The sequence below is a fragment of the Crinia signifera genome, chromosome 2 (assembly GCF_055691185.1).
Source record: "Crinia signifera chromosome 2, ASM5569118v1, whole genome shotgun sequence".
Classification (NCBI taxonomy): Eukaryota; Metazoa; Chordata; class Amphibia; order Anura; family Myobatrachidae; genus Crinia; species Crinia signifera.
In genome coordinates this window covers 140,980,804-141,001,237 of record NC_139218.1, presented here as the reverse complement: position 1 = coordinate 141,001,237, position 20,434 = coordinate 140,980,804, and the positions used below count along the sequence as shown (strand labels likewise).

At 43.8% G+C, this 20,434-nt stretch overlaps 1 protein-coding gene across 1 annotated transcript in view; it reads left to right on the top strand.

The window, feature by feature from the left end:
* SLC26A9 (solute carrier family 26 member 9) overlaps positions 1–19,560 on the top strand; it is a 164,693-nt gene extending 145,133 nt beyond the window's left edge. The window contains exons 19-21 of the mRNA XM_083173028.1: positions 4,615–4,760; positions 12,862–12,936; positions 18,672–19,560. Of these exons, the coding sequence (XP_083029154.1) occupies positions 4,615–4,760; positions 12,862–12,936; positions 18,672–18,719 (269 nt within the window). The 3' untranslated portion in view covers positions 18,720–19,560. The remainder of the gene's footprint in view (positions 1–4,614; positions 4,761–12,861; positions 12,937–18,671) is intronic.
* Positions 19,561–20,434: the final 874 nt, after the last annotated feature.

Genomic DNA, 20,434 nt, shown 5'->3' with positions numbered 1-20,434 from the left:
CACTCACCCCTGCATCCTAACCTTAACCTCTCCCACTCCAGCAGCCTAACATAACTCTCCCCCTAGTGCTTAACTCTAACCCCAAGGCCAGTACTTACCTTCAGGATCAATTTAGATTCTGACCGTCAGGATCCCCTTGTGAGTATTCTAACTGTTGTGATTCTCACTGCCTGGATCCAGACCTCATCCCGTTTAAACCATGGCAGGATAAAAGAGTGCCAAAAAAAAAAAAACCAGACAACATGTGGAGAATATGCAAACTTTCAGGCAGATAGCGCACTGGTTGGAATCAAACTCAGGGTTCCAGTGCTAATGATTTGAACCCACAGCCACATTAAAAACATGTAACTACACAAGATATTTGATTTGTTGGGGCGATTCAGTTGCTTATATGCATGTAAAGTGATGGGAAATCGGGGGTCACTATTCAATTGTTCTTTTACAAATCCCATAATGTGTTTAGTTGCAAAGAAGTGCTGAACCCAACCACAGGGATCGTGAGGAACAGAAAGTGTCATTTGGGTCTCCAAATGGGTCACTTTTCTCATATTTCTGCTCACCAGCATGGGAGCTGCAAACATAAATGTCAAGGCCGGAGCTGTTTGCGCCTGAACGGAGCTGCTACTGAACTGCTACATCAGACACCTAGCAGTGACAGCCACCTGTGCAAACATATGAATTACAGTACCCCATTTGTGTATCTTTCTAATTGAAACTAGATTGCCCACATAATGTGTACTTGAATGCCTCATGGCTTGCGAATCACTGTGCTAGAAGAGCACATAAACCTTTAATTGAGGGTGGCTGTGTGCTATATTATCCAACAGCAGGGCGGACCCTGATACTGTTAGGAATGTGTGTGCAGGTATTGATATTGCAATTATATAGGCATACACCAGAGGATGACTCAAACTATGAACAGCCCAGTTTCCTAACCAGTGGTGTTGGTTTATATATAGACTAGAGACCCGCCCTAGCTTTGCACGGGAGCTATTTTGAATTTAAATGTACAATAACCTATATTCGCTTTCAGTCTCGGCATAATATTATGACAATGTTTCCATTTCAATCAAAACTTATCAAAAAGAGACATGTTGGCGCCACAACAGATGCAATTAGAGGCACAAGTGGGGAAGCGGTGGTTAATGGCATTCTTATGGAGGACAGAGGTACACCTGTGGAGGGGGGGTGAGAGGCGCACATAGGGAAGTAGTAGGCAGAGGCACTTGTGGGGAGGATAGGACAGAGGCACTTATGTGGAGGTAGTACAGAGGCATGTACGGACAGGTAGGAGGCAGTGGTACATAATGTATGGGGAGGTGAGATGATAGTTGTACATGGGGAGGTTAGAAGAAGAGCGCCGCTTAGGAAGAGGGTTCAGAGGCATATTTGGTAAGCCAAGGAGCAGAGGAACGTATGGGGAGGGACGGTGATAGGACAGCATGGAGAGGTAGGCAGCAGAGGCACTCATGAGCAGTCGGACAGAAGCACTCATGGGGAGGGGGGTCAGAGGCACACTTGGGGAGGCAGGGGACAGAAGAACTCAAGGGGAAGACTTGCTTACTTTATTACTGATGACTCATGGGAGCTGATGAAGCAGGAACATTAAGCAGAAATGGAGCAAAGACATATGTGAAGGATGAGCTGTGATCATTTCATGAACCTTGAAGTTTTCTATGAGAGCGCAGCTACTGCAGTACCACTCTAGAGCACTACCATCCTTCTCTTACAAAAATTGTTACTCATACATCATACATTAGGCTGACTTGTCTTGAGGACAAGTCGGACCTAATTTCTCTTGAGCTCCCCTGGCAGCTCCCCGGGAGGACTCACTTACAATATGGCATTGATGTGCCATTTTTACATGCGGTAAAGACTCCCGGCAGGGGCTGGCTGGCAACTTTTAGCCTAGCGGGCAAGTCCAGACCACTGGCCCACACCCCCCTAACTTACCGGAAGACAGAACGCTTGTGCTGAAAAATTAGACGTGTGGCCTATCATAAGGGGGCGTGGCCTATTCCATGATTGTATTGTGTACCTGCAGATTGCACATTGTGATGCTAATTACACAATATGCCACACACCATTACACTCTATACTGTGATGGCAATTACCCAATGATCCCCACACCCTAATGCCCATTACGCCTCATACCATGATGCCCATTGCACCACACAATGTGATGTCCACAGTGCCAGATTTGCCCCCACAGTGCCAGAGACACATATGCCCCCACAGTGCCAGATATTCCCCCACAGTGCCAGATACACATATGCCCCCACAGTGCCAGATATGCCCCCACAGTGCCAGATACACATATGCCCCCACAGCGCCATAAATGCCCCCACAGTGCCAGAGACACATATGCCCCCACAGTGCCAGATATGCCCCCACAGTGCCAGATATTCCCCCACAGTGCAAGATATGCCCCCACAGTGCCAGATACACATATGCCCCCACAGTGCCAGATATTCTCCCACAGTGCCAGAGACACATATGCCCCCACAGTGCCAAATACACACATGCCCCCACAGTGCCAGAAACACATATGCCCCAGTGCCAGAATTTGACAGCAGCAACTCACCATTGTTGCTGTCTCATCTCCATCTGCTGCTGCTGGGGGAGGGGGGGCGGGGGGGAGCGCAGTACTTGCCCCTCCTGCCCACACCCCAGTCTGGTGCATCCTGCAGCCCCAGTCCAGTGCAGGCCGCGCACCTCCTCCGGCTCTCCTGCGCTGGCCACGGCTTCCAGAACACGGCCGCGGCTACAGGAAAATGGCCAGCGGCCTCCTGCACTGAGGACATGTCCGGCGGCCATTTTCCTGTGGCCGCGGCCGTGTTCTGGAAGCCGCGGCCAGCGCAGGAGAGCTGAAGGAGGTGCGCAGCCCGCAGCAAGTGGCTGGGTAAGCGGCCCGGGGGGCACATGGCACCCTGCCCCCCGGCCCAGCCCGCCCCTGACTCCTGGGAAGCTGCAGCAGCTGCAAAGGGCAAGAGAATAAAAAAACCTGTCAAAAGACTGTCTGGCCTTTGACAGGCTGAGAGAAACAAACTAAACATGGACTTCGGATGGAGATCGAACTTGTTTTAAAGCTTTCGATCCCGATCTGATGCATGCTCCCTTTAGCCAACATCGAATACCCAAATAGACAGTGCAGCCAAGACTTAATAGTACAGAGGCTGCTGCTATTCTTGCATGTGACAAGATAAAATATAGATTTTATTTTTCTATGGGGATTTTAAGGTTGTTTAGTTTGTCTGTGTTCCGCTATAAGAAAAGGTTCTCAAATCGTTGTCTCTCAATTAGGTGGAGCTAAAAACTGTACCCATGTATTATTAAAATATTATTTTGTATCTAATATACACCATTGGTTTGAATTTAATATACACAATCCATACATTCCAACATGACCCATTCCAGGATGGATAAAATGCTCTCTACCTGGACGTAAGTTATGATTGCAATCACCTGTGTTGAAGCACGTTACTTTTCAATTAAATAGTTCAACACAGGTGAATAATATATTATGAAGGGTGTCCACGTAGAGAATGGGTCCTGCTGTGAGGTAAGCACAATCTAATATACAAAATAAATTAACTGAAGGTAACAAAATCTACCCCTTTGCTAATTATAACTGAAAGGGGAGGGGTATAATTTGGATGTATTTAATATGCTGACAGTTGGAATCCTGCTGGTCAGGATGCTGATGCCAAGATCCCACCTGCTGACAAACGGAATCCCAGCGCACATGGTCTATAATTCCTCGTGGGGGTCCACAATGGACCACGTTGCGCTCCCAAGCTAATGGCATTCTTGCTGCTGGAATCATACTGTCGGATCCTGACAGCCGTGATCCGGACTGCCGGGAGATCGTACTGAAGCCGTATCATTTTATAGTTGATTTTATATGAGAATGATATAACAATGAGAATTGTTAATAACTAAAAGCTACAAGTATATTTACAGGGTATACAATTGGAGTGGTACTGCTCTCTGCCTATTGAGAGTTTTGCGTTATATCTGAAAGTTAGGGTTCTCTATTTCAGTACCACCCCAATTTAATATCCTGTCAATTTCAACGGAGACAGTCATCCGTAGGTACAGCAGCTAGCCAAAACGATTCAGTGCACAAGTAATAAAACCTTATAATTTTACAATTATATTTAGGCTGTACCATCCAGCATTATAGATGTCCAAAAGGAGGCAAGACCTCGGCAGGAGGGGGCATGGTTAAGCAGGAAGAAGAAGCTGTGGTGTGCCACGCCTTTCATTTCCTGTCACTGTAGCAGCATGCCCAGCGCTCTGAGTGCTTATTAGTCTCTCTCTCCGATGAATAGATACTGTGGGCATGTGCACAGCAGCTATTCACCGTTGCTCTGCTAATCAGAACAGCGAGTTACAGGGGGCCTCCCAACTGCCCACATTAGGACACTGCTGCCCATAGTTGGGACAGCGGGACAGGGCCTAAAAAAGAGACTGTGCCAATAAATTCAGGACAGTTCAGAGGTATATTATACGCTGGGAAAAAATGTTTGTCTAAAACTTATGCAAAAAAAGAAGATCCTGTTTACAGTACAGTATAGCACTTGTTTTTCACAAACTTCTATTTTGTTTTAGCTCAAGTGTATGATGACATAGAACTTGGTGGAATCTTTGCAGAAGGAGGATTCAATCGGGATCACCTTTTTATTACTGTACATGATGCTGTTTTATATGCTTTGGCCAATAACACTGGAAGGACATATAAGGCCTTTGCTGGGAAGGTAAGGAGTATTATTCTACTGTTACATATGAAATTTGCAACCTTATAAATAGACACTTTCACTTTTTTCATTATAAAATTTTCCCCTGTACTCTGGGACTAGTTCAGACTTTATTGCAATAAAATCCAGCTACTTTTTTTATCACTGGCCACATGCAAGTTGATTGACAGGAAGCTGGCATTTGTGGGTGGTAACCGGTCATTTTCTGGGAGTTTAAGGGAAAACGCAGGCGTGCCCAAGCTTTTAATGGGAAGGCGTTTGATGTCAGTTCCGGCCCCGATCAGCCTGTTTCTATAGCAGCCACTGGGGCAGATTTATTAAGCTTGGAGAAGTGATAAACTGGAGATAAAGCGGAGAAAAGGTAAAAGGAGATAACGCACCAGCCAATCAACTGTGTTTGAAAAAGACAGTTGGGAGTTGATTGGCTGGCGCTTTATTTCCTTTTACCTTTTCTCCGCTTTATCTCCAGTTTATCTCTTCTCCAAGCTTAATAAATCTGCCCCACTGACCCTTATTCTGATTGAGTCGGATGGCTGCGTGTTCGGTCAGACGGCCGATGTATTGTGTTTGCGCATGTGCAGAGGCGTTTCTGCCCATGTGCGAACGCCGTGCACGTCCGAATACATCATGAATTCCGTACAGAAGACGATCAGTTGGAACATTCCAAACAGGGGATGGAGAGGGGCGTGAAGGGCTGTTTCGGCTCATTACCTATGAAAACGCCCCGTGTTTCATGTGCGTTACCGTGAAACCGCTGGGCATACGTATGGTAATCTGGCCCTGACGCACGTGTGGGGGACGGACGGGTGACATAGCTGGATGTCAGCTGCCCGCCCATATCCCTGCTTTCGCACAGAGAAATGTCTGAGTAGTCTTGAGCACTCAGAGCTGTCTAACTGCTCGGCCCATCATTCGATAATCGATGGGCTAATTTGGGGGCGTGGCCTATACTCGCGGCTCTTCCGCTATTTTGCCATTTTGCCGCTATGGGGGCATGACCCAGAGGCTCTGTGAGCCTCTAGCCATGCCCCCAGTCCCCTGGCTGCGGGAATAGACGCTGTGCGCATGCGCACAGCGTTTATTCCCCGCTGCTTAGCAGCTGACAGGGGGGACTCCCAACAGCCCCCCCACACCGCGGGACACTGCCGCCCGCGGGTGGGACATCGGGACAGGCCCTGACAATCGGGACTGTCCCGATAAAATCGGGACTGTTGGGAGGTATGCAGTGTAAGAGACAGAGCAGAGCTGCTGAGCATGCCCAGTGGTAGTAGCTTTTAAGTTTGCTGTGTGTGTGTGGATCTGAGACCTCAATCAGTACACTTGACCAGGGAGCAACTACCAGGAGAAGGGACAGGTGCCCTACCATAAGATGGGAGAATGTGTGCTTTGAAAGTGCAGTACTGGTTTTAATATGCTTGTGTATTTATTCATTATGGTATGTTTAACCTTTCCCTGACAACTTATTTATATTATTTAAAAGTTTGATACAGCCTATAATATGGTATAGACATATAAAGTGTTCAATATTAATACTGTGATCCATGTAGTATACAGTATATAAAAAGACCACTGTGTACAGTAATGTCCACGGTCGTTACTAGGTTCTTCTAGCGCTCCCCAAGACTCCTGCTCTTGCTCCAATGTTCCACATAATTTGTTCCACATGGTAATTTGTATACTGCATTTGGAAACCCCCATCTAGATATCCTGTGTTTGACACTGTGTGGTTACAATATTCTATTCACTTTGTTTTTATTTGGTATTAGGATCCACTTTCTGTGCCATATTAGGTTCCATATCAAACAGTGATTATGGTAATACAGCTTACTATGTTGATAGTCAGAGGATTATTATATAGTCACAGTTTGTGCTCGGTTAGATTTAGGTATCCAACTGAGAAAGGAATTTTTCTGCCTGCTGCTGCATACGTTTCCTGCTGAATAATATCTGCTGTACTAAACATTAATCTGTATTTCATTATAAGCATCTCTTCTCGGTGAGTGGATGATGGATATACTGCTATCCAGGCAGTGGCGTAACTATTAAATACCGAATGTACACTTCTATAGGTATCTACAACTTAGACATGCCTGCCAGGCACAATTCTCAGAGGGCCCCCCATTGTTCAGAGATTGCCCTGCCAAAACATTATTGTCATCGAGTGGTCTGTCCAAAGCCGTGTCCAGATTCTATGTTGATCTATTGTCGTCATATCACGAACACGACTTACCCCATCTTAGAGACACATGGGAAAAAGACTTGGGTCCCCTCTCCAAGGAAACTTGGGAAATGGCCTTGAATGGTCCCTGCATATCCACTACGTCCTCTACATTTCAGCAAATACAGCTGTATATACTGCATAGAGTATATTTAACTCCTGCCAGATTGTTTAAAATGGGCAAGCTCGAATTGTCCTAAGTGTGACTCCTCCGACAGCACCTTTTGGCATATACTGTGGAACTGTCCTATAATTTCCTCATTCTGGCAGGAAGCTATACGCACTATAGTCAGGGCCGGCGCCACCACTAGGCAGGTCTAGGCATTTGCCTAGGTCGCCGGCCACTGGAGGGTGGCAGTTCGCCCCTTGCCCCCCGTGCAAAGGGGGTACCTGCTGCGCCATCCGGGGAGCAGCTTCTGACAGGAGCCTGCAGTGGTGTCCTTGCCACGCAGGTACCTGCGGCGCTGTCACTGTGTATAAAGCTGGCGGCGGTGGGGGGTCCCTGGAGTGAATAAGAAATCTAGCGCTATCCGTCGGGCTATGCGGTGACGTGGGAAACGCTTCTGTTTTGAAAACACTGGCCGCACGCTGATTGGCTGAGATTCAGCCAATCAGCGTGCTGCCAGTGGCTTCAAAACAGAAGCACTTCCCGCGCCGCCGCATAGCGCTAGTTATTTCTTATTCACTGCAGGGACCCTCCGCCGCTGCTGCCAGCTTTAAACATAGCGCCGCAGGTACCTGTGCGGCAAGGACACCACTGCAGGCTCCTGTCAGACGCCGGCATGGACCCCTCTGCCCGCTCCCCAGACGGCGCAACAGGAACCCCTGTACAGCCCAAATTTGCTCAAAACTGCTCACTACCCTACGGGCCAAGGAGCATTTCTTTGCAAATTCAGTCCGCCGCAAGGTGCGGCTGGTGGTGTGATGATTCACACTCACAAATTAATCGCTGCTGATCAACCCCCAAGTATCATGTGCCAACACATGAGTTATTAGCTACTATGTACTGTAGCAAGCCTAGAAATTCTACATCTGTATAAAATAATTGTACAGTAATTCTTAAGGCCCACACACACTGGGCGAGTTTTCTTGTTTGAGCTGTTTTCAGCTCAAAAGCTGCCACCTATGAACCAGGAAACCAGGAACCAGGAACCAGGAAAAAGAAGTGGTGTTTAGTGAAGAGAATGAGGAGTTTGTATCACATGTCGCAATGTGGGTAAGGTACATTGACGATATCTTCCTCATCTGGGAGGGTGACCAGATGCTCCTCCTGCAATTCATTGAACATCTTAATAGAAACAATCTTAATCTCAGATTCACGCACACCATAAGTCAGGTGGAGTTGGCCTTTCTTGACCTTAAAATTTATAAAGATGAAAACAATCGCTTGGCAACCAAATTACACAGAAAAGAGACTGCAACTAACACCCTTTTGCACCAAACAAGTGCCCACTTCCCACCCACAGTGGAAAATATTCCTAAAGGCGAGTTTTTACGTCTTAGGAGAAATTGTTCCGATGACCGCGAATTTAAGAACCAAAGTCAGGAACTGTCATCACGACTTTGGGCAAGGGGATACAGCCACACGTCCACAAAAAAAGCAATGCGGCATGCCCTACAATTGGATCGTGATACCTTAATCTTTAAACAACAAGACAAGAAAGAACCCAATAACACGATACGTTTTGTTGGAGATTTCTGCCAAGAATGGAAAACTGTACAAGAGATCATACAGAAACATTGGTCAGTATTATTGTTGGACCCAGTCTTATCTAAGAAACTGGGCCCTAAAGTATCCATGAGCTGGCGAAGAGCTAAAAATCTCAAAGACTCTTTGGTCAAAAGCCACTTTATAAGAAATAAAACATCTCAAATGCCAGTTATAGGCACTTACCCTTGTGGCCAATGTAAAGCATGCCAATTCATGGACACATCAAAACACATACTAGACAAGTATGGCAGAAAGATCCACTTGCGTGACTATATCAATTGCAAAACGACAGGGGTTATATACTGCATAATATGTGGATGTGGACAACGATATGTCGGGATGACGACACGTCCCCTGAAAAAACGTGTGTTGGAACACATAGGGACAATACGGAATGGTGAAACCGACATGAAGAACAACAAAAAACTAACATCGGTCGCGAGACACTTCGTAATACAACACAACAGTTCCCTGAACAATTTCCAAGTATGTGGGTTGGAGAAAATTAATTTGGGAATCAGGGGAGGAGACCTCACGGAATCCCTACTTAAAAGAGAAAGTCAGTGGACTTTTGAATTAGGTGCCTTAAATCCACAGGGCATGAATGAATATATCAATTATGGAGTCTTCCTGTCAGGATGAATGGGGGACATGATAACATACTACCCAAGATCAGACACCTGAATCTGTGACACTGGCGCATCTCCTCCAGCACACCAAGATGCACATAAAAATGTGCATAGAACAATAGCAACATCCTATCATGGACAAACACCAAGAAGAACTTATAAAATCCTTATTCTCTTAAGCTAATGGATCCCAAGCCAGCCGAGTATCTGAGCACAGGGAGGTCCCATGGTCTCTTTGGCTCTTAGCATCCTTATTCATATAGTAACACAATTTTCTTTATATTAAAGCCTATCACGATATTGCACAGTTTCACGCGTACAGTTTTTATTAATAGTTATCACTTTTTATTTTTTAGTCACATCCCATTACAGGAATAGTTTCTTGTATCATCAAATCATTTAACTATTACAGGAATAATTCCCTGTATTACTATATTACACAACTACTAAATGACTGGAGCACATTAATAATTATCATTGGATATTCTTGACCCATCACAATTTATTATTTTATTATTTTATTATTATTATTATTATTATCATTTTTCACCAGCCATAATGAGCACTATTACTTTTATGCATCACAATTCACTGGAACTATGAATGAGAGATGCTATATGCCTGAGATACAAATTATAAAATCACTATTGCTATGTAAAGAAGCTAAGAAGTAAATATAAAATATAGTAATGTAAATTTAGGAATTATGAGAATAATGACATCATTTAAATAGTTGTTATATATCATTAGGAATTCTTGTGACATACTCGGATATAAACAGCGTAAATCATCGTCAAATTGGGGCCCCAGAATTAAGGGACTAATATAAATATCATTATTCCATGGACCACAAATTGCGATTATTAGAAGGAACTTACTTAGGTTCATATAACTCTCAAAATATTAGTATTCTTCTTTTTTTCTGCAAGGAGCACGATTTTAATATATTGCAACAAGGGTAGCTATTAACCCCTGTGCAAAAATGCGCATTAACAATAAAGAGTTTTATAAAATAAGAAAATAAAATAAAAATACTATAATAATATACAAAAAAATAAAAAACAAAAAATAGTATACAAATGGATAATGGGGGGTGGTATCCCTTTAAGAGATAAAAAGCACGGAGTTGTATTAATACTATGTGTATATATATAAGGGAATCATAACAGACCAAATAAAGAGCCATATAAAATAATATTCTGCGGCCATTTGAAACTAGGCTACATGGTCTAGGGAAAATCAATGCATAGTAGATAGGATAAAGCGACCTGTCTAAACACCTAAGTTCAATTGGCCTCCAGCTTTGATTGGTAGAACTCCTCCATATAGAGCAGCAAGCGGCAGCCTGTAGTTGCTGCCGTGTGAACAAGCCCTGGCGAAACGTACGTCAAATCCATCTCTGCCGATCACGTGGGCGCTCACGTGACCGGCTGTCCCGTCTCCGTTCAGCCAAGAAGAATACCTGCAGCAACGAGGGGACGCCGTATCCACGTCCAGACCCGGTAATCGGACCCCCCATGGTGCGGACGGTAGACTCTTAATAGAGTCTCCTGTCTACCCAGTGGGTAGCGGTCCGTCTCTCTCTATATATTCGCATAAGTATCTATAAATCTGTCCTTGGTTTTTCATATGCATGCCGTCTCTGCCACAGTTAAAGACCCACATATATTGCTGAAATTTATATTTCCTTCAGTTACAAATAGCATGCCCACTGGCTTTTTTGTGTACACCTAGTCTGCAATTATTATTGTGATATGGGCTACAATTAAGGCATAAGCAAACTATATATACTGCTGAAACAACATTTTCTCCAGTCACTAATAGCGTACATACTGGTTTTTGTGTGTGCACTCAGATTGCATCTATCACTGTGAGATTGGAGGTGCCGTCAATTTGGGACTGCACCCAGCATTTATTTGCGCAGGCAATATATTGATATAAATGGCCAAGTACGCTTGATGTTTTGCATGTGGGAATGAACATATTGTGCTGTTGAAAGGGGCTCCCTCTCTCTTTCTCCCCGCATATTGCTAACCCATTGTGGGTATTCAGTGTGGGGAAGTGGCTGCAACCCATACATAGGGGATACATAGTTGCAACTGAGAGGGATTAATTGATGCATGGTTACATATGTTACAAAATTCTCCTGTCTCGGATAGCCAAGCTTTGTTGCTATTCAGATTGCAAGGTGATGTTTTACTCTGTAGACAGGAATCTCAACCATTAAGGACAGTATAGAGATATATGTCGACGGCCTGTGTCCACTTTTGTATATATGTAAAATATGTGTATATACTTTATTTGTTTTGGTGTGTGAAATTTCTGTTGACCTATGATTAAAACCTTACCATCACTCCTGTGAGTGAAACACCGGTAAAACCTATGGTGTATATGATAGGGTGATATGATGGTCATTATAATTGTTAATTATTTTCACACCGATTCCTTTATGAAAGGTAGACACACACCGTTGAGATACCGGTGTTTGATTTAATTATCTTTATAGAAATCGCTGGGATTTGAATATCCAACTCTTTACACAGCAATATTAGTAACTAAATATCACTAATATTTATTAAAAATAATTTTTGATAATAAACAAAATTAAAATGTGCACAGCAGAAAAAAATGTACAAAAAAATCATAATTTAAATCAACAGAACAACTGCAGTTAGGGGATCTAGAGTGCACCCCACCCGAATTTCTTTTTTCTTTCTCGTTTATAAAATGACTTGGCCCAACTCGGGGGTGCACCACTGAACACCACTATTGTGGCCCAGGACCTTGTGGTCAAAGGCTATATGTGGTGTATAATATAAGAAATAAATTCTGCAATTAAAATCAGTTAGATCCCTACTGTGATTAATTAAATTAATTATTTATCCCTAATACTTAGTGCAGTTCCCCAAAATAACCCTTGATCAACCTATGAACCAGGCCTGGAATCAACATGTATTATATTTGTGTCTATAAAGGGTGCACACTAGTTCCTGGGTCCAGTGTGGCTCACTCCATACTCCCTACACCTAAAAAGTATACTTAGATCTCTGAAGTATTACCCTGGCACTGCAGAAAGCATTTGGAAAATGGTGCCGCCACCATTCTGCCGTAGATTTGAGAATGCGGAGTAGGGAAACTACCAGGAATGTGTCCCGTAGAGGAGTGACCTGACCCAATCACGCCCCCCCATCCCCAGGTCTCCCACTGCTGAGAAATGAATAGGTACCTTTAGCTGTCTTACTCAGCACAGGTCCAGTCTGAAGCCCAAATAGTTTTTCACTACACAAGTGCATGCCTGCACATGCTCAATTTTTTCTTTGCCCCTGCGATTAACTCACTTTACAGTATGATTCCTCTACATGAACTGTATTGCACAGCGACATGTATTATTTAAAATGAATCTACATTTATGAGTAAAACGTTTTGATTTTTACTGTTTTACATAGTATGAAAATATTGTTGTTATTTTTTCACACCCCAAATCCCCTGTCAAATGAGTAAAACAAAAGTTCAGTGATAACACTAGCATCTACTGTATTTCAGGGTTCTGGTGACACGGAAATTGGTGTGCTGGATATACAAGACGAAGTCCTTGCGGGTTATCCAGATCTTGAAGAGGTGACTAGTACTATGTTTTTTATATCTGATTGGGGGCTACTGTTTAATTTAATCTCTGTGATATAAGCAGCTTTCCAAATGATCCTGTTGTTCTATTGTGTAACTTTAAGAAAACTTTCTCTGATACAATACCAGAACTGTACTATAAAACTTCATTTGTACTTCTCCCCTGACTAGTTGTAAGATGAAATGTTCCATGTAAGATGGAAGTGCTATCAGGTCTGAATTGCCCCAATAGTGCCTGATTCTGATTTGGGTATAAGGTTGGAAAGAGCAATACCTGGACAATATCACGTTGTACTGCTGGTGGGTCAGATATAAATGTACGGAGAAATTTAGATTTCAGAGAGGAATGTACATACTCATACCAAAATTGCAGTTTTCAAATAAAGCTATCCAGTAATTGTGGGCTACATGCTAAAGCAATCAGTGTTTACACTGCATGCAAAAAATAGTAATTATTTTGCAACCCTTTCATTGCAGCATGGTTTGTTCAGGTTAAGTTACTTGTCCTTAAGTACTTTATTCCCAAATCAGAATCAAGCTCATAGTCCAGAGCCAAACGTGTATATGTATGCGGGATGCAGTGTCACATTACACAGTACTCATCAGCTGCTTGTCCACTTGTAAATGAAGGGTATAACAGTCTCCAGATGTACTGCATAGATAGGACTGTTGCAAATATGCACTATTGATTATGTTGGATATCAAACCTGGTGTACGGGTAAGATCTATACAGTCCAAACTCTCCCCATGGGACATTGGGGTTGATTTATGTGCACCATGTTTGTTTGCTATGTACGGCACTGCGGACACTTTGTGGCGCCTTATAAATAAACAAACTACTACTACCATGTGCACTGCAGGTGGGGATGATGTAACATGTGCAGAAACAGTTCCATTTGGCTTAGTTATTTTGTTTCAGTGCAGAGTAAATACTGGCTGCTTTATTTTTACACTGCAATTTAGATTTCAGTTTGAACACACTCCACCCAAATGTATCTCTCTCTGCACATTTTACGTCTGCCCCACCTGCAGTGCAGGATGGTTTTGTCGATTAAAGAAGGAGTTTGCTTTGCAAACCAACCTGAGTTAGGCCCATTGTTTATATTGTCAATGTGTTCGCATTGGTCAAATATCAGCAGTCTGTGCATGTGCCACGATCGCACTTTGCACACGTTTATGAACCTTTGTAAAAGAACAAAAAAGGCGGTATACCCAAAAACAAATTGTGTCAGCCTATGACTTTGTACCCTTAGAGGTACCTTTGCGTTCTCGTTGACATTTTATATGCAGTGTAATTGGCAGGAAGTGATCATATAGGAGAGTTTGCGTGGGAGTGGCGACAAAATTGCAAAGTGTTTCGCCAGTCTTTGTGGTGTGTATCTATATTCATCTGCCACCATGTACATAGATAAACAGGATGCCAGCATTGCTACTGCCTTGGCTAGTCTGAGTGGCCATAGGTCAACCCTAACAGTCACCGTTCCCCATTATTGCACCGGTGATGCGTATGAGTACGCAATTGCAGAAGACTTTGCGATGGTCCGCTGGCCATCTATCTTCTTCTCTGGTCAGCAGCTTTAATGGTGATAATTATCAGTTCCATTACATACAAACATGCATTAAGCCATTAGGGGCAGATGTATTAAGCCTTAACAAGAGATAAATGCAAGGGTGATAAGGAGAGATAAACGTCCAGCCAATCAGCTCCTTACAGACTTTTTCAAACACAGGCTGTAACATGGTAGTTTGCAGGTGATTGGCTGGACGTTTATCTCTCTTTATCACCCTTGCATTTATCTCTTGTTAAGGCTTAATACATCTGCCACTTAGTTCCATGCACACATCTGCCCATCCATGTAAGCATTCAGTGATAACTCCCCTTCTGAAGAAAATCTAAATTCTGACTTTACTGTAGCTCAGTCTCAAACTATTGTCCCATCTTTCAGCTCCCATGCACACCCAAGCTGTTTGAGAGACTCGCCTACTCAGTGGCGTAAGTTCCTCCTAGTTGCCCTGAGGCAAGATAAATACTGGTGCCCCCCCATCCCCCCAACACACACACACCATCTTATATAAATATATGTATGCATGTATGTACTGTATGTATGTTATGGATATTATGTTTAGAATAAAGAGTGTGTGACATCTATGGTCCTGCTAGGAGGAGGAGACAGCCACAGAAGTGATATCAACGGCTTTCAATTAACTGATTCAAACTCACAGTGCAGAAGAGGTGCCCCCTTGGGAGCAGGAGCCAGGCGGCAGATGACTCCATTGCCTCCCAGAGTTCTGCCTCTGCGCCTACTGTACCTCCACCTCACAGTTGCGGGGATGTATTATACCTGCACATATTGTAGAGCTTCCTGGTTCACCTCTTTCCCGAGGCTACACCAACAAGCTGTATTAACCTCTAGTCTGTGGAAGCAGGCATATGTGCTTGCAGGGGGGTTTCCAAGTACCTGCAACCCACTCTCCACACCCGCCGATGTCCATTGTCTCCGTTGAAAAAATGTTTTCCAGACGGAGTCGAGCACAAGGCTGCAGGGCTGTCTTGTTTTATTTATAATGATTGGCCACTGTGCTGGGTGAATATAGTGGGAGCTGCAGCACGCAGCTCCTCAGACATTTCCCTTCCCATGGGGCTTACAGACAGAGATGAGCAAGCCGCATAAGATGCAGTGACTGCAGGGATGTGTCGTATGTCAAGAGGTGGTGGAGGTGGCAGCTGATGGGGGGTTAGGGGGTGGTCGGAACAAAGATGTCTGTAATAAAAAATATTGGCTGGGTGAGTCCCAAAATATTGGTCTGTCCCGGCGGAGGTAGACAATGTCTATGATACATTATGGTGGCTGTGTTTTTATTTATGTGTGAAAAAGGTGTGTGTTTTGTGTCTGTTGTGTGTATGTATGCTAGTGTGTGTGTGTGTGTCGGCACCATTGAAGATTTCTCCTGCGGGCACAAGCTAGGGGATGTGCCTTTGTATCACATAGCATCGCATGGCTGCGAGGGGAAATGGCGGTGGGGGGACGTGTAATTGTGGGGGAGACATGGCAGCGTCATAAAGATTTGGTAAGTTGGGATCCAATAAACAGAAACATATATTAAAAGTTCCAATTTGACATAAAGTCAATGATGAAGAGTGTGCATTATTTTGTCAGAATTCCATCGCAACACTTTTTGTTATGCAGAATGGCCGTCATAATTGTGAGAAAAACCCCAAAAGTGTTTCATCTCTTACAGAGACGTCATCAGGGGTATATCTACAAATGCAAAACATATATGATTAAATCATCAACTGCAAACATGTATACAAACTGTTTTAGCTGATTAAGTTAACCTTTGGTTCCTTAACAGTAATATCCTACCAAAAAATCTTAATAGGATATAATAAACATATAAACATACCATGTAAGGTTTTAAAGGTTAGAACTAATTACATGACATACGGTACCTGGTATCTAAATTGAGTTTACATATGGATACAGGTGGAATTCCAGAAGGGTAGGTTTGACCTAATGGATGTATAAATGCATATGAGCCATTGAGCCATTATAAATTATGGTATTAATCAAATACAAAGGACTACTGGTATAACAGATTATACTGTAGCTACATGTATAAAAGAGATCTACTAGGTACAAAGTTATATTGTGTATGACTTTCATACTTCAAAATGGCAATCCGCTTTAACCCGTAGTCCAGGGGTCTGCTGAGTCCAAAATCTAATTGACAATATGTGTCACTGAACATGCAAATAGATAAATATATTTCCCAATTCACTCTAAATACAAAAACAACAAAATAGGTAGGGGTCATTGGGTCGACCCAATTTAGGTCGACATGCATTGGATCGAACACTGAAGGTCAACAGGCCTTAGGTCAACACCTGGAATATGTTGGAATGGCTAAGGTTGACAGGGTCGGAAGGTCAACACGAGATTTAGGTCACCAATAGGGATGTCTACAGTCAGAAGGTTGACATGATTTTTTTCACTTTTTTTCTCCCCAATGACAACACTGTCGGCACGGACACCATCAAAGTGTACCGCGTCCCCTCAAATGGCTGACTGTACTCACCATGCTCTGTGCAAGGTGCCTCACTGCGCTCGGCACACTATTTTATTCTCATGCCACACTGTAGTGGATGGTAGGGCATAAATATCACCTGTCGGAACATGTCGGCTCAAAAAACGTGAAAAACTCATGTTGACCTTTTGACTGACGACCTTCCCATTGCCAACCCTGTCAACCTTAGCCATGTCACCCTATTTCAGGTGTTTGACCTAAGGCCTGTTGACCTTCAATGGTCGACCCAATGCTTGTCAACCTTAAAATGGTCGACCCAATGACCGTATCCCCAACAAAATCGCACCATCCCAGTCTCTCACTTTCAATTTGGGGTTGAGCTAGCGGGGTTACTTCAGGGTCCAGAGAGAGTGTGTGGGAGCTTGCTTACCTGCCATCCTAGCTTCTGCTTCCTGGGCTAGGCAAGGGGCTGGCTAATGTCTCAATGCAAACTGGCAGGTGTTGCCATGTAGCAGAGGCCAGACACCTGGAAGATGGGAGACAGGAGCTGCGGAGAGGTCATCTGACTGTGGACAAAGGGCACGGCTCGTCCCTTGGTGTTGCCGTGGTAGTGGAGGCCAGACACCCAAGAAACAGAAGCTGCAGGGAGGCTTGCTGGCTGTGGGCCAGGGAACATGGCTTGTTCCTGGGTGTCACTGTGGTAGCAGAGGCCGGGAAACTGGGCCCTGTGCCGGACAGGAGCTGTGGAGAGCATGGCTTGTCCCTGATTCGAGACAGCAGTGCTCTATCACAGTTACTGGGGTCATATTTGCTGCTGGTGTTCTGCCAGCGCAGTGACCCCATATTCAGTCCCAGGACCGACAGCCATAGCTGCTTTGCTCTAAGGGCCTGATTCAGAACTGTTCGCTAGGCTGTGTGTTCACAACCTAGTGAACCGGTAAACACAGGCTGTCCGAACATCCAACCCCGCCGCATAAATCCCCTCATTTGCAAGGTGATGTGTACGCTTCCGGGTTTGTGGCCGCATGTGCGAAAAATCATTCCATGGTCACCAACCATTGAATGTATTTTTTCCCGCTCGTAGATGAAAGTCAGTCTAGACTGTTATCTTGGCCAGAGATGTAATGCACAAAGGAATAGCATACCTGCCACAATGAAGGCGTGGCCGCCCCATAATAGGAAGGAACTATGGTGTCGGTGGGTGTGACCTCTGGTAAAGGGGCATGCCCAGAACTCCCCTAGTGACTGGGCAGCTCCCAGCTCCCTCACTGTCCTTGCTCCCTGCCTTGAAGAGATGCCGCGCACTTGCACAAGTCATCTCTTCAGTAAGCAGTGATCTTTGCCCCCCACCTGCGGGACATCAACAGCCACAGGACGGAAAGTGGGACAGTTTCTAAATAGTAGATATGTGCAGGCTCTGATTTACTCTGATTTCAAAGCAGATATTGGCTATCCCAAATCACATGACAGTTGTTGACAGTTGATAGCCAATAAGATCCTGCTTTGAAATCAGAGTAAATCAGAGCCTGCACATCTCTACTAAATAGCGGGACTTTCCCACTGTAATCAGGACAGTTGGGAGGTATGGAATAGTCTGTGCTATATAAATAATGTGCAGTATATAAACCCTTATGCACAAAACTGTTTATATTATCTGCTAGAGTAAATATTTCATTTTCACATTGCCCTTGTCTTATTTCCAGGCAATGTTTGGCAGCATGTTCGAGAGTGAATATCAAACAGCATTTTGAGGACAGCATTCAGGAAGTGGTCTCCTTCAGATTACCAAATCCTCCATTCATCCATCCGAGCAGGCTTCAGGGCACAGGTTTTTGGGATTATGTCAGACAAACATCCTCTCTTCTCTGACTCATTGGGATAGCTATACCTGCAGCTTTTCCAAGAAAAGAACAAACTGACTCAGGCAACATGATGAAGATTCATACAGAGATTGTCAGCTGCTTGGACAGTAAATTCCAGCTGGTACCTCAATCTTCATACACTTGATTCAAATACATTCAATGTGCCTATTATGGTTATAATGTTCACTGAGTCTCTCGAATATCACTTTATCAATGGGATAACACAGCCAAACCAAAATGGAGTCTGAATGATGCCAGTGTCCTTAAAGTCAACTCGGTTCAATGTATAATGGAACATTTGAAGGTTGGACCAAAATTGACTTGGTAACCAATCAAAATCACCCTATGCTGCTTTCTGTAAATTAAAAGTTATAATTGTACAGACTTATATTTATGCCAGAAATACAAATCAATCCATTTATGAGAAATTGAAAGCTTTTCACTCGTTGCCTGCTGGAGAAATTACTAGCAAATTATTTTCCACAGATATGCAAAATATATGCCATCATTTTGTACTGAGCTGTATAAATGTAATAGATGTCACTGACTACAGTGTTTACACACTTCAGTACTCAAGCTGCAGCATAAGTAACACTGTATGATGCAATTAAAATACAATATGCTAAATATTTCTAATGTGTATATATAGAAAGGAATGAGTTGTGCAATGTTATTTATTTCACCCTGATCTCTGTGTATGCCATTTCCAAATTGCATGCATTAAACTGTATTGGTCACAGAATGGTGACAGCCATTATAAAATGTACATTGTCTTTTTACTAGGCATGTTTATTCCTCTCGTGGTATGTAGGGTGTCAGTCCTACACTGCAGTAGTTATTTAGTTTTAGTAGTACAGTAGTTCATGGGGGCAGGGACATAATACAGGGTGGGATCATCACAGTCTGCATGCTTACAGCGGCACACCAAATTTCAAAATCCCAACTGATCCTGGGGGGGCCACACCTAGGAGTCACCTACCGAGGGCTAACACCACAGTTCCAGCTCAGTAATAGGAGTTGGGTGCTGCACTGTAACATTAAGGGCCAGATGTACCAAGCTTCAAAAGTGATAACGTGGAGAGGGAGAAACAGCCATCCAATCAGCTCCTACCTATCATGTTTCAAACCAAGCCTGTAACATAACAGGTTTGAGCTGATTGACTGGTTATTTATCACTATCCATTTTATCACTTTTTAAAGCTTGATACATCTGGACCTCAGTCCCTGTGTAGGAGCAAGAACTGTAGCCAAGGGCAGAGTGTATTTTTGGTACCCTCGCAGTAAAGAAAACGAGGGTTCGGGAACCAACCTACAAACAATCGCCCCGAACCGGTGACACAATACCCCCTTTTTCCTGGGCCGCTGGAACCCATAAGAGGTATAGTACCATCTGTGATACATTTTGAAGGCATTATACTTGATTTAATTAAAAAATAATGATCTAGAGGCTACTACTCCAACTCCCCTGAGTCCAGAGAGGACTGATGGGAAATATATTTGGCCACTGTAAAAATGTCATGGCATTTTATACTCAGTTTTGAAATGTTTGCCATTACTTCATCAAAGCCCTGAGGTAATGGTTGCAATTTCCACAACCTGCCATT